We start from the raw sequence: 15,340 nt of genomic DNA, 5'->3' as shown, positions 1-15,340 counted from the left end.
TCATTCAAATCAATGTTCAAAGTATCGATACATCTCTGTGTATCGGCAGAGGTGTATCAGTATCAAAAACCTTGTGCTTTTATATTTTTAAATTTTTTTTCAAAAATTAATATATATATATATATATATATACACAATAAAAAAATAAAGGTCTCAAAAACAGGTGTTTAAAAAATACGATATAACACATCGAATATAAAGTTAAGTCAGGTTTCCTAACCCTAACCTGAATCAACCCAACCCAACTCTTTATTTTTTTTTGTTGGTTGGACCTAGTCTGACCCAAGTTACTTCCCTATGCAGGTTCTGCAATAACAACAATAGTTAGCCTAGATATATATTATTGGAGAAAGGCACAAAATGACCCATGAAATAATAACAGAAGAAAATTACACAAAATCAGGGTTCGACGACCCCAAATTTCCATGTTACAAATGTATTGGAGCTTGGAGGTGCCAAGGAACTGAGCCCAAAAAAGGACAGTCTGCCCATCTGGCCCATCTTCCGACAGCCAATACACTGCTTGTTGCCCTCTCTCCATGATATTCAGAATAGATTGAATCAAACTCGTTAACAAATCTCAATCTTGTTTTGGTTTCAGTTTTTCATTAGTGGTGCTTACAGAGGCCTCGAGAACCCAAGTTCACTGAAGGTTTCAGTATTTAATACTAGGTAAGAGTAATAGTAAAAGCTATATTCCATCTTCGGTTCACAAAATCCAAAGTTCACTGAGGATTTCAGCCCAAGCCCGGCATGGAGGACTTGAGTTAAGGGCCTTATTCTGGGCCTAGATTAGATATCTGCCTAAATTTTTAGTCCAGGTTGGGATTTGTCAATTCTTAATTGGGTAATTCTGGACCATTAAGGGGATGTTTGGAATCGTGGCCGTTTTTCAAAAACGTAGTGCCACGTCGCATTTACATAGGCGTTTCAAAAAACGCTCATGTATCTTATTGTTTGGTTCAACCGATTATTAAAAAATCGGACATGCCTCAAAAATCGAGACCCCACCGATGCTTGGCATTTCTTGCATCGGTGAACCGTTTCACCCAACGGTTGACTGATGTATACCCTATGTGGTGCTTACCTGTCAGCACATATATGAAAAACGGTGATAAAATTCACCTTACCAAACAGCATAGTGCTCACTGCCTACGTGACAGAAGTGTTTTTTTGTGAAAAATGGGTCTTAGAAGAATGAGCATTTTTTCTTGAAAATCGGTCTCAAAAAGTGCCATGCTTCCAAACAGCATGTAATTCCAGAGTCCATCCAGACCCATCTATGGGTCCTGTATTATCAGACACAGGACACTCATCCATCTGTAACTCATATACATGACGTATTAGTGTTACTTAAGTCTTAAAATAATTCCGCCCTTGGTCACCTTATTGTTAGGGTTACATAAGTTGTGTAAGGTTGAGTCTCACATCATGACAATTAAGATTTCCCAGCTCCAAATCAGGCCTGTGATGTGTTGATCAGATCGGAAAGCAGGCTAATGCTATTAGGCTCTCAGATATACAGATTCAGGAGTAAAAAGTAATGAATCTTATATACGGTTTGGTCAAGACCATCCACAGCACCCCCCCTAAGAAGTGAAATGTTGCAAGTTGAAGAAGTTTAGAAAAAACAAGGATAGGATAAAAAGGACATGGATCAAAGTAGTGAGAAATGATTTAAGTATTCATAATTTAAACAACAATGGGTATGGCATTAAACAGAACGGAATGTCAAAACAGGATTCATGTATCCAATGCTCTTTGGCTGGGATAAGGCTTGAATGATAGATGATCATGATTTATGAACAAATTATTAAAGACAACATGGGTTTATGGAATTAATTTAAACTTTGTTATAAACATACCTGTAAATCAAAAAGAAAATAGTGTTGCATGTATACTATAAACTGCCATATTTATATATTCATATATCATCTGCTACACATTTGTAGGGCCTAAACTAAGAACTTCCCTTGACACTCTTTTAAACCCCACCCAAAAAAAAAAAAACAATAAACACTGATATTTCTTTTTCGTTTTCAAAAGGCAGTTGTTGGAATTCTAATACTATTATACTAAGTGCAGGAGAAGACAAGCTCAGGTTAGGTAAGAAACTTTCAGACAAAACCTATTCTTCTTCTTCTTCTTCTTCTTCATTTGAACAGAGGGATATGTACTCTATTCCTTGACTGGGATGCTCTGCTCATTTCTAAAGAAATTACTTGGATCAACCTTGGTCTTCACATCTATTAGCCTTTGGAAGTTATTCTTGAAATACTTATGACCCCAAACACTAGCTTGCAAGTAGCTCGTATTGCCAATATTGTTGGTGCCCAAATCAAGATCCCTATAATTGAGATATGCTTCCCTTGGGGACTTAGAAACATAAGGAGTCATGTAGCTGTACAGATTTCTAATCCAACCAATATGCTTTTGGGATGCTTCGATCCCTTTTTCCTCCCAATAAACCAAGTACTGAATTTTATATTTGTTCCCTTTTCTATGTGGAAAAGGAATAGCAGACTCTGCAATTTCACTCATTCTTCCACCATATGGATTGAGGATCATCACAGGATCCTCCACTTGGTGAAACCTTTTCCATATACCCATTATTCCAATTTCAGGAATGGGTTCCTTAACATAGTCAGATTTTGCCTTGAACATTCGTTTGCTCTGAGGACGCCTATCAAGCAATACTTCCAGAGATAGAGTTGAGGATCCAGAAAAGTAGACAGTTGATTCAATCCAACTCATTTCTATGCAGTCGCTTCGCTTCAGACCCAACTCGGGGAAGCTCTCATTCATCAAAGGGAGAAGTTTGTCTACACCACCAAGGAACAAGGAATTGAACTGAGCTTGGCCTGTTTTCCTCCCGCTTTGGCCGGAATTCACCAAAATTAGGATCACTCTAATGAAGAGATCTTCATGAACCTTATCTGCAATGTATTGCCACCGATTGACAAGCTCGGTTGCACCTTCTTCTATGGTTTTCGACACTGTGAAAACGGTCACAGTTGGTGGAACAGGAACCAGCCTGATTTTCCATGAAAGAATGATTCCATAGCTTGCTCCTCCACCTCCTCTAATGGCCCAAAACAGATCTTCCCCCATGGATTCTCTGTTGAGTATTCTGCCATGGACATCAACCAAGTAAGCATCTACAATATTGTCTGCAGAGAGGCCAAACTTTCTCATCAGGGTACCGTATCCACCTCCACTGAAGTGTCCAGCAGCGGCGACACTTGGGCAAAACCCAGATGTGAAGCCATGGATCCCACTCTTCTCTGCAATTTTGTAATATACTTCACCAATGGTTGCACCAGCCTGAACCCATGCACTGTTATCCTCTATGTCGACATGTATTGCTCGAAGGTTGGCCATGTCAACAATGACAAATGGGATTTCAGATACATAGGAGAGGCCCTCGTAATCATGGCCCCCACTTCGGGATCTGATCTGCAGGTCATGTATTCTAGAGCAAATAACAGCTGCTTGGACGTGGGATTCAGTCAGAGGTGTAATGATGAACTGAGGCTTGAGGGCATTGGCTGACAAGAATCTGATGTTTCGTATGTTAGATTCAAATATAGATGAATATGAAGAACTGTTGGGTGTGTAGACTACAGTGGAGATTGGAAGGGAAGGATCAGATTGAAGAGAAAGACAATGGAGAAAGCTTTCATGGATTGAATCTGAGGCTGCCCATGAAACTGAGAAATAGAGCAGGAGGATTGAAAGTATGGAGAGTAATGGAAAAGTTGGATTCCCCATCTCGTTCTTTGTAGTTGGAGAGTGGATATGCAATCCAATTATAGTCCCCATACGAGTCATTATAGTCCTAGTGCATTAATGAAACTTTGCCACATTTGAGATACTGTAAGAGAGATGATGAAAAAACCCAGTTTGGTATTTTCTTTTCTTCTGGCTAACAACTGAGAAAGAAAGCTTCCTAAAAGAGTAAAATCTGACTTCATCCAGCAATCTCCGAACATACCATTTTCCATATAAATTCAAGTAGAATATGTAAATATCACACCAAAGTTCAAAGTTGTTTTCTTCTCAAGTTTATCCCAGAATCTTAGACATCCACTGAGCAATAGTCTAAAAGGGTTTTGCCCTCACACAAGAGATTTCTTTTTCTAGATCCCATATAGATATAGATCTACAAACGTTTTGTTTTCTAATTCAAGTTATGTAGCTTAGATCCTTTAATCACAAACCAAATCTTATTTAGCTTTCTAAATCAAAGAAAAACCAAGCTCAAATGCTTCTGAGATAATAGGTCCTTAATTAGGTTTTATTTAACCTAATTTAGTTTCCCAAATCAATTAACAACCCAGTAATTGAAATGTTTGGCTTTCATTTTTTTTCGTAATGTTATGACGTATGGCGTGCAACAACTCTGTAATTGAAAAAATAAGCACTTGTGTTCAGAGAGGGCAAGGCTGCTGCTTAGACAAAACTGATTCGGAATACTACATGCAACTTTATATACACGGCCATTTCAAAGGGATGAGCGGAAGATTCAGCTAAGCTGGTTTAGCTGTTTTGAAGCACTCCACATTAAGCTTTGACAAGTCACTTACCTGGGTAATGCACATACCTGGGTAAGTGTTTCCCAGGAAAGGCTTACAGGTAAGTGCATTTATCCATATTCTTTTATTTCTCATGTAAATAAGGCAATGACCATCTTAGCCATAAAAATTGCATAATTAAAAGGGGCATTTTGGTCCCATCAAATTATTGGCCACTTTCCCTTAGATGAAAAAGTTAATTTACCCACTTAAGAGATGGGTATCACCTACCCGGATAAAGCAATACCCAAGAAAATAAACATTCACTGGTCTGCACGTAAATCTGAAAAATAAACATAGATTTCTTGATCAATGGGAATCAAAATCCCATTGACCAACTTTCCTCTCTCTCAAAATCCCAAAAAAGAACGCCCCCAAAATGTAACTTTGTGTCTTTGTAAGGCTAAACTCGAAAAGCCAGAAGCCGCTCAGCCCTCTCAAATGGGCACACATTCAACTGATGGTGGTAGGCTCGGTCTCCCTCCAGCTAACACCCAGTAGATGAGATGGTGACTGACCTTTGTCCCCTAATTCTTTTGTAATTATGGGTGAAACTCGGGTTGGCCTGAATTAACATTTTACACTGTTCAGGCTTGGGTCTCGGCTCGCCCATTAAAATTTTGACAATGCCCACGTTGCACCCCTACGTGTAACACCCCTAAAATAAATAAATAAATAAAATAAAACCTGAACTGCTGCAGCAAAAGGATCATCGGATGCACCTAGATCCAACTTTGACTTTCGAACTTTGGATCAAATCTTATCCATCAGTTTTATATTAGATTCAAATTGAATTTGGATTGCATTTTGGATTTTGAGTAGCATTAACAAACTAAAAATGATCAAAATATTATATATTATTAATAAAATGAATTAAAAATACCTTGTATATAAAACTTGGAGCCCAGGGCTCTTTATTAAAAGTATAACATTCATGAATATATATATATATATATATATATATATATATATATATATATATATATAAAGCGTATCTTAACTATATGATGCTAATGCTTGCCTTAGCATCTAATTTCCAAATGACCATCTCAAATTTTACTTTCAACCCCTATATTCTAGATTTCAAGTTAGAAATGGTGTTGCTAAGCCTTCTTCGGAGGATCTTTCCCGCTGCAGATTTGGGAATGGAGGAGGTGAACACCACCTTCCTTACTTTTTTGTAAGGTGCAACCTGAAAACAGAGGCATGTCAAAATTAGCCAGTATAGAAACCAATTCAACTAAAACAATTCTGTGTCCAATCTGATTCTGACAACATTGAAATATACTATTTTAAAAAGAAATGAGTTCATATGACATCAAATCATTCATGGGTAACAGAAATGCAGTACAAGTATCAATGGGGTTAGGGCATTCAATGGGGATCTCCGTTGAATGATTCTTTTCTTATATTGAGTTAGCTTTAAAATAGAACCTATTAGATTCTCCAGAAAAAAAAAAATAAATAAAATACATTCAGAGAAGATGCAACAAATTGAACTTGAACATATATGTCCCTGAATGAGCTCATGACAAAAGACATCAATCTAACTTGACTAGGTTCTGATAATGCATAACCGGTTAAAATGTGACTCTTTCTTATATCGAGTTTCCTTTTACGTGGTTTAAAGCTTAAAATGAACAATTAAAAACCCGATGAAACAAAGCCTCATTAAGCTGAACAGAAATCACCTGTTGAGCTACATAGTGGATCACATCTGCTTGGGAAAGTGCACTTCCAGGCCTCTTCACCACAAAAGCAACTGGTAATTCCCCAGCTTCTTCATCTATTACTCTGAAAGAAACATGGCATGGCAAAACATGATATGAAATTTTCATTTATACAAGTAGCCAAAATGAACATTTCAGCTAATGGTTTGACAGGGATATATCCAACCAAGTTCATAAACAACTAATACTTACGCAGCTACAGCAACATCAAGTATCTCAGGATGAGAAATTAATACAGCCTCTAAATCAGCAGGAGCAATCTGCAAGCAACATCTTGTCAACAAGAAAATTTACCATACCTAGACATTTTACTGCAGGGGAGCATGCAAGTCTACCTGGCTGCTACCATATTAAGTAGCATGGTAAAGGAAATGATACAGATCAGTTTACACATACATTACTAGAGAGGAGAGAATTATATTGTATAACTAAACTCCCTCGTCTCATCACCATTATGACTGGGTTTAGCTCCATATTGCTTCTAAAACCTTGTTATAACTTGACTTCACATATAAGATCCTCCAGAAATTGGGAGATGAACGTTGGTAACATAGAATTTCAGTTGATCTACTAATAGAATTAACTTGTACTATTAATGCTCAGAGGAATCCTGCATGGATCAAGTTCTCAAAGTCATGTTACAGCAGAGGCTTTTCCCGTGGGTAGCCTAACAGATTTGAAAATCATGTACCTCAACACATCATGCTACTATTGCTTTGGGTCAAGTAATGCAACAGATTTATAAACTTAAATTATTTATGTGTATATTAAAATGGACAAAGAAGTTGAATAACTTGTTTCAGTTGATCATTAACTCTGGAAAATTGGAAATCTCATGAATGGTGTTTCTTTACCTGATACCCCTTGTATTTGATCATCTCTTTCAATCGATCCAATATATACAAGTAGCCATCCTGATCGAAGTGGGCTATATCTCCTGTATGCAGCCAACCATCTCTATCAATTGTTGATGATGTTGCTTCAGCATTGTTCAAGTACCCTGAAATTTCATATGGAACAGTGATATGCTTCAATAGAATCAGGAAAGTGATAAATCATCATGTATAACTGCCACAGAGATCAAGTGGATGGACAGGACTACAACCAAAATGAGGTAATCATTTTAGTCTTCAGTATTTAGGTGTTTTAGTGAGGGGCCATTACTTGGTGTAAGAGTAAAATATCAGGCTAGCAAGTATGACAACGTGGGTTCAATTCTGAGAGCGACCACTTTGTGTATAAAAGAAAAAAATGCCAAATTTTAGGACTGCATCCAGTCTATCCCTCCCAAGACCCCAGATGGTTGAGATCAACATTGGGCAATGGGCTTTCTAGGTGCTTTAGTGGGTGATGAACATTAAAACAGAATACTGCTGTTTGGATTATAATAAATGAGATGAAGGAGGTAATATCCAAGATAAAATAAAAAAGAACCAAATCCATCCTTTGAGAATCCAAATGCTCATGAAGATGAAATTAGGCATTCCCATATTTGAAAGGGGGGTGGTAGCAAAGAGGATTGTGTGAAGACCTGTGTTTTACCTTTCATAATAGCAGGTCCACGTAACCATAGTTCACCGGCCTCACCTGGTGGCAAGCAGGAACCAGTGATCCAATTTACCACTTTAGCTTGCATGTTTGGAGCTAACAGTCCAATTGAAGTATACCTTCTAATTTTCTCGGTATTGAAGCCACGAGTTCCTACTGCAGCTGTCTCAGTCATTCCATAACCCTGAAAATGATAAAATTCACAAAAGAACAAAATTTCATGATTAATGAAATCAGCATGTAGAAACCAATAACAAACTAAATAACTTGAAGTGTAAAAGTTGAAGGACACTGATAAAGTAAATTGAAGAAGAAACAAGAAAGAACAAGATAAACACCAATTTTGTTGTTAAAAGATCAATTTGGAGGACTAGTCCAGAGATCAAGTAGGTAATGTAGATACAGAAGCTAGGAAAGAATCCATGGAGAATGAAATCAGTTTTCCAATTTCTACACCAATTTCAGAATCTTAAGAACATGGTTCTGTTTTTTTTTTTTTTTTTTATTTTGCTGCTGTTTTGAAATTACTATTTATTGTAACTTCCAAATTTACTATGTATAGTGATTCTTGTGATTATTTTTAGTAATTTCTGGTGTCTTTACATTAAATTGGTTTTAGTAGGACTAGGAAAGCGTTATTAGAGTTGTTTAGGAGTTGAGTCCTTGTTGTGTCCTTATGGATCACCTAAGGATTTGTCTTAGTTTTAGAACAAATAAAAGTTGTTTTAGGTCAGTTTCCTAGTCCAAATTAAACTCTGTACAGCTGAGTATATAGGTTGAGTCTATAAATAGAGTCAATACAATTGGAGTTCAAGAAGAGTTGATTTGATGAAATAAGTTTTAGTTTATTGAATTCTGGCTGTTACCAGAAATTTCTCTCCCCCCTCCCCTTCCCTCCCTCTCTCCTCTAGTTTCTTGCACAATCCCTAGTGGACAGCAAGAAAGTATATTTTTCATAGGAACCCTACCCCATCTTACATCAGTAGGTATCCATTGGGGAATGAGGATAGTTAATTGAGGTCTGCAAGTTACCCCACTTTCTATTGGAAACTCTTCTAATAAGGTACTTTCCCTACCACAAATGCATAACCCAGAGCACCTAGAAGTACCAATATTTTACTATATTTGAACCAAGGGTTGAATATTAAAACTAGAAACTCCACTTAAATGCTAAACCCCATGGAAATGAGTTCATCTTTCAGTTTAAAATAAACCAACTACATTCAAAAGATAAAGTGAGCCCACAAACCTGGATAAGATCTACTTGAGCGAATCTCTGGAGGAAGTCCAGAATGATTTTCTTGCTTGTAGGCGCTGCTCCAAATGAAACTTGTTTCAAACTTCTCAGGCTACAGTCACTCGAACTCTTCACTCTCGTCAAGGCCATTAGTATAGGTGAAACAACCGGTAAATGTGTTATCTTATACCTATCAATAGCTCTGACCATTTCATCCACATCGAATTTCCTCATTACTACAATTGCGGATCCCAAAGACAACAGTCCCATGGCGAAGAGAGAAAGGCCATAAACATGAAACATGGGCACTGTGGCCAAATAGACATTGTCTGAAGCCAGGATCTCATACTGTGAAGCTTCGAATCGGACAAAAAGCTCAACCATGGCTATAAAATTCCTGTGTGTTAAAACAACCCCTTTACTAACACCAGAAGTTCCTGACGAATAAAGAATTGCTGCTGTGTCTTTTTGATTAATTACAGCTCTATGTGAGGAATTGGGATCACTCAAAAGAAGCTTATTGAAACAGGAAAACTCAGACCAACTTGAATCAGAGGCTGCATTCTCCCGTACTTCAACAACATGAACACCCATCTTCTCAATTTCCCCGACTCTACCAGATGTGGCAAAAGCAAGAACTACACTGCAATCACTTATTCGTTTCTTAATTTCTGCAGGGCTACTGAGAGGATTCATGGCGGTGGCGATTGCGCCAATGGACAAAATACCCAAGAAAACAACAGGATAATAAATGGTATTAGGTAATAGAATCAAAACAACCTCCCCTTGAGAAACCCCAATCTCATTGAGACCAGAAGCCATGGATTTCACCATTTGCTGCAGTTTCGAATAAGAAATGGAAAACCCAGATGAGGAATCTATAAGAGCTGAGACCCCTTTGTGACTGTGTGAGAAAATGAAGGACACAACATCAAGAAATGGGTTTGAAGGAAGCTGTCTATATCTGTGCTTGCTGATGTAGATACCCGTCTCCGGAGAAAACCAGTTACAGCTCGAGCATTTTGGATTGGTGGCCAATATTTCTCTTTGACATGATGGGTTCTCAATCTGGGCCATTGCAGCGGTTACTGAGGCTTGATCTTTACACCCAGCTAATATTTCTCCTCAAGAAGATGGGTTATCAATCCGGGTCGTCGAGGATACAGAGGTTTGATAGTTAGAGGAACTTGTTTGAAGGTGTTCGACTTGGATGTTACAGTCGGCAGGGAGAGAAAAAAAAATTATAAAAAAATGCAGAGGAGGATGTCTCGTGTCTGCACTCTGCAGGTCTCATCGTTCCAACCATATCGTGTTAGATAAAGTTTGTCTGGTAAGTACATTTCAGAAGAAAGTGGGGTTAACATCACGTTTACACATCAAATCATGTCAGATTGCTTTTAAGCATGGTCAACTCAGGCATGCTCGACCAAACAGAGTTCTTCAACCTGACTAATCTCATGCACATGCCTTGAAGCTTCATCATCGTAACTTGACTGTAAAGAGTGTAAAGAAATCGTTAGCCAAAAACAAAAAGACTGTAAAGAAATCGATAGTGACTTTGTTGCAGACTTTGTAAAATCTCTTCCAATTTGTAGCGGTGCAAAAGAAAGAAAGAAGACCCAAAAGAAAACAATCAATGCAGCTATGCAAAATATGGCCAAAATAGAATAAAACCATGCATTTCCTCCCTGTGAATTGACCTTCTTCTCTCGTGGAATCGTTGACATTAGTTGAATCCATAATTTTCGAGCTTTTGATTTCAAGTTACAAACGAGAAGAAAGTGACCTAGCCTTCTTTCCTCACAAAGGTGGGATTCATTTTCAAAAAAAAAAACAAAGGTGGGATTCCATCAAGATCCTCTGTATAACTAATTAATACTTTAATTGGAGAATTTGCAAACTTGTCCGTTAGTAAAGGAGAAAAAGGAGTTTTGTAAAAAGAGAATCCATATAATTGTTTTATTTACTCTTACTAGCTATTAATTTCTATTAATAATTATATTTTATTAGTTATTTTTAGACAACTGTTGTATTGATTTTATTTGCTTTTATAATTTTAAAATGGAATTCAAATGAACTTTAAATTAATAACAATTAAATTTACAATCAATAATGTTTATCTTAAACTTTGAATGTTTTAATTAATTAGTAATATATATTAGTTTCATCCATATTTAGTTCTAAATGGATTTTAATTTTTAGTAAAATTTATGGATAAATTTATTTTTATTAATTGCAAGATATGTTTTTATTATTTTAATTAGAATTTAAATCATTTTATTTTATTAATTTCTATAAATAAAATCAGTTTTACTTTATTTTTATTATTGTTAGATAAATTTATATCCTAGTAATTTGCTGGCAAACCTTCAAATTCTTTTGCCATCTCTTCTTAGAGAACCATCCCTTCTAAAAATTTAGACCCCGTATGAAATTAGACTTGGACCCTGTGGAGATACCCCGTATGAAATTAGACTTGGACCCTGTGGAGATTCCCACTTATATGTATGTATGTATTATTAGATAGTTATGTCCTTAACTCCAATCAAATTGATGTACCTTTTGACATTTATTGTAAATGAATAAAATACATAAGTGATTCATATCATTGTTGTGTGCTTCTTTGTAATATCCTTAAATTGCACACTTATGAGACTCGTGTTAGTTTAGAATATTTATCGCCGTTGGATAAATCTAGGGAGATTTATCCTGCCAAGGCTGACACTGATGTATCGCCAAGTTGGTTGGGGTGGCTTGTCTCATCTGCTAAGGTGAGACCTGAGGTACATGCAGTTGGGTTTTCTTAAAGCCCTGAATTGGACCAAAATTCCAATATTGCCCTGGACCTTGGAGATAGATGGGTAAAACTATAATGTTACACCTGACCCCTAGACTCGATTATGGTACTGCACCAGGTGTCGGATTGGGTTGTCTTTGATATGCCAATCAGTGAGATCCTTAGAGGGGGTCAAAACCTGAGTATGTTGGGATAGTCCGAGAATTCATCTGAGTGGGTGATCATAGTGATAAGATCAACCCCTTTGTCCGACAATGTCTTCTCTTATCGGGTATTGTTTGATCATTATGGGCTGAGAGGTTAAGTGTAAGACCATTGAGGGTAATACCTGATGGGTTAATCTTGCATCTGCCCACAGTTCTTGGGTTTTCATAAGGTGGCTGGACCCAATGACCATTTAATGTAAATGTTGGGCCCATTAAAAGCCCATGGTGATGGACTCAAGGGTTCATTGTCTTCTACAGTGAATTCGGCCAGGCCATGTAACAAAGGCAGGGCTGAACCCATGTGACTGATGTGTAGATCAATGTTTGGGTCCCACGTCATACAAGGAGAGCCAACTAGCAGCAGGTTAAGAGGTTAAGTGAACACATAAACTTAATGGGTCTAAAACCCAATTCAAACTGGGTTAATTAGATTAATTAAATAGGGGCAAATCTGGGTTTGAATCAGTAAATAAGGATAAGAGGATAAGTCTTATCTACTTAAAGAGTTTAGATCCAAATAAAAATTTGGATAAAGAAACTCCTAATTTGATTAGAATTAAGCTGATCTTAAACTATTGATAAGATAAGGGATTATCCTTATCACTTAAATAGTCAATATCCAAATAAAGATTTGCATAAGGAAACTCCTAATCAAATTAAGAGGTTGTCTCTTTAAGGCTATAAATAAGAGAGCATGGCAGACATACAAAACACATAATAGACATTACAACAATCTACAGAGTTCTCCATTGTTCTTGCCGCCCTTACCCAGTTCGATCTCCACTTGTGGGAGTAATGAATAATTGTTCTTGATATTGCTTCTTGGCAGAATAGGCAATTTGAAGTCATGCTCACCAGCCCTCTACCCCATTCTTGCAAAAGAGTCATCTACTGATCATGTTTCACCTCACATTGTGTCATATTCAATGGAAACAGATTTTGGATTTCTCCTTTGGCATTAACACCTTCATTGGGAGTTACTGCTACTCCGTATCAGGTATATCCCTGTCCTCCCTTTTAGTTTCAGATCTGGTCCGATTTGGTTCAAAATTGATCCTTGAAAATGCAGTTTTTTAAAATAAGGAATGTGATTCCCAAATGGGAGAGAGAAATTTTTGAAATTTCGCCAAACCTTTCTGCAGGGTTCGGCCATCCATATGATGGATCTCTCATCCCTTCAGAGTGGTATCAAAGCCAGGTTCAAATCTTGAACCGAATTAAACAAAATCTGATTCTGCACAAATGGGCAGAAGGCGTTCTACCCGATTTGCGCAGTTAACGTTTTTCTAGGAAATCAATTCCTAGTTTTTGGGCGAATGATCTGAATTTAAATCTTTATTAATCTGATTTGTATTTAGAATTGTTCTATATATTTTTCTTGGATTATGGATTGTTCGTATGGTGGAAACCTAATTCTTTTATTGGCGCAAGAAATCTGCGCACCTACTGATTTATTCTATTCATTCTTGGTTTGTAATTAATTTTATTTTTTTAATTTTTAGACAGAATGTATAGAAATTCGAATCTGATATAATAATAATAATAATAGAAAAATTAGGTTTTCTATTTTGTTTCATTCAAAGACGAAGTAGAAAGTGCAGAGGAGAGAATTTCATAGATTCGGGTTTAGCAATCTGTGATTTGCAGCTTTGGAAATTGCATACTGCGAACTGATATTTGTTTTGCAGGGTAGTAGTCTTACAAACAGCCCTCTTACTGATTCTTGATTGTCATGCATCAGTTGTTTAATTTCATATCATCTTCTTGAATTGAATCTTGAATTAAACATCAAACCCTAGACCCATTCGAACTAGATTGGACCAAACTGGTTGGACCGAATCTGTGGTTCGATAAGGGGCAGTTCTCAGCCCTAAAATTTTCTATATGGGTCGAGGGATTGATGGTTAATTGCAAGATGCAATTCGGCCCACATCTGTAAAATCCAGTTTTAATCTGTTAAAACTGCTTTAGCCCAACTTAGCATAAATGCTATATGGGTCGAACTGCTTTTTGCAGTTCCACCCATATACCTAGATAATATTAATTGGTAATATTATGAAATCAAATGGGCTTTATATATGGGTTTTACAGTTATTTAATTGATTGGATCAATTATGGATTTCATGCATGTGATGTATGGATGTGTAATGTGATACGTTCATGGGCCATAAGCACTGGGCCCATGCTGTTTCGATAGTGACTCTTACGCACACCATGGCTGAATGCACATGATTGCCATGGTGTCCTTAAGATCATTGGATGATCTCCCTACATGGTGGGCCCCACTCCAGCTTCCTCCCCAAGATGAACCATGCGGAACCCTAGCCGTTTAGGGCCCATCAAAATCTAACTTTATGAAAGCCAATAGGAGCCACTTTGGTTTCACCTAAATTAGATCTAGGGAGTTTTTTTATCCCTCCATTAAACATAAGTGCATGTGATAGGGAATTTCATATGATGAATTCTCTAAAGGCCTTCCATCATTAGTATGAAGGTTGAGTGTATTGGTGAGTGGGGGGATGCACCAAAAAATGGGGCTATCCATCTGCTAATGCAGTTGGCTGGATTGCTTCATCAGATGATAGGGGCATCATAGACCTATGTGGGAGGGGCCTATCCTAAAATGGAACTCTCTCAGGGAAAACTTGAGAACGGTCTCTATGTTCTCCATCCTTCTCTAAAAGGAAACATTACCGAAACTACGTCAAAAATAATCCCCAAGAAGAGGACTTGTGATACAGTTAGTCCAACGTGCCTGTGGCATTACCGACTTGGCCACATTAACATAGATCGTATCACAAGTTTGGTAACAGATGGTCCTTTAGATTTTCTAACTGTAGAAGATCTTTCAACCTGTGAACCTTGCCTTCAGGGTAAGATGACGAAACGACCATTTACGAGAAAGCCTAAAAGATCTAAAGGCACACTTGACCTTATACATACCGATGTATGCGGTCCCCTGAATATTAGGACACATAACCAGCATGTTTATTTTATAACATTTACCGATGATTACTCACGATATCGTTACGTGTACCTAATGAGACATAAGTCTGTATCTTTTGAAAAGTTCAAAGAATTCAAACAAAAAGTCGAGAAACAGTTAGGGAGAGAAATCGATCAGATCGAGGTGGTGAGTATCTCTCTGATGAATTCAGGGACTAGTTAAAGGACAATGGGATAGTATCATAACTAGCTCCTCCTGCTACACCACAGTTAAACGATGTGTCAGAAAGGAAGAACTGGAC

General features: G+C 37.3%; 2 protein-coding genes across 2 annotated transcripts; both read right to left on the bottom strand.

Annotated features, from left to right (window-relative positions):
• Positions 1–1,947: 1,947 nt before the first annotated feature.
• On the bottom strand, positions 1,948–3,912 carry LOC148879561 (tetrahydroberberine oxidase-like). The gene has a single exon (XM_088966354.1). The coding sequence runs from the start codon at positions 3,829–3,831 to the stop codon at positions 2,179–2,181; it is 1,653 nt and encodes a 550-aa protein (XP_088822480.1). The 5' UTR covers positions 3,832–3,912; the 3' UTR covers positions 1,948–2,178.
• Positions 3,913–5,413: 1,501 nt separating this feature from the next.
• Positions 5,414–10,370, bottom strand: LOC148879560 (AMP-dependent synthetase and ligase family protein). The gene is made up of 6 exons (XM_088961137.1): positions 9,102–10,370; positions 7,847–8,036; positions 7,159–7,304; positions 6,497–6,564; positions 6,266–6,368; positions 5,414–5,766 (listed from the first exon to the last, which is right to left on the bottom strand). The coding sequence occupies exons 1-6, from the start codon at positions 10,164–10,166 to the stop codon at positions 5,644–5,646; spliced, it is 1,695 nt and encodes a 564-aa protein (XP_088817263.1). The 5' UTR covers positions 10,167–10,370; the 3' UTR covers positions 5,414–5,643.
• Between the last annotated feature and the right edge of the window lie 4,970 nt (positions 10,371–15,340).

Source organism: Nelumbo lutea, chromosome 1, assembly GCF_056320005.1.
Source record: "Nelumbo lutea isolate HS-2025 chromosome 1, American lotus-T2T, whole genome shotgun sequence".
In the NCBI taxonomy this organism is placed as follows: domain Eukaryota; kingdom Viridiplantae; phylum Streptophyta; class Magnoliopsida; order Proteales; family Nelumbonaceae; genus Nelumbo; species Nelumbo lutea.
This window is presented reverse-complemented; position numbering and strand designations above follow the sequence as displayed.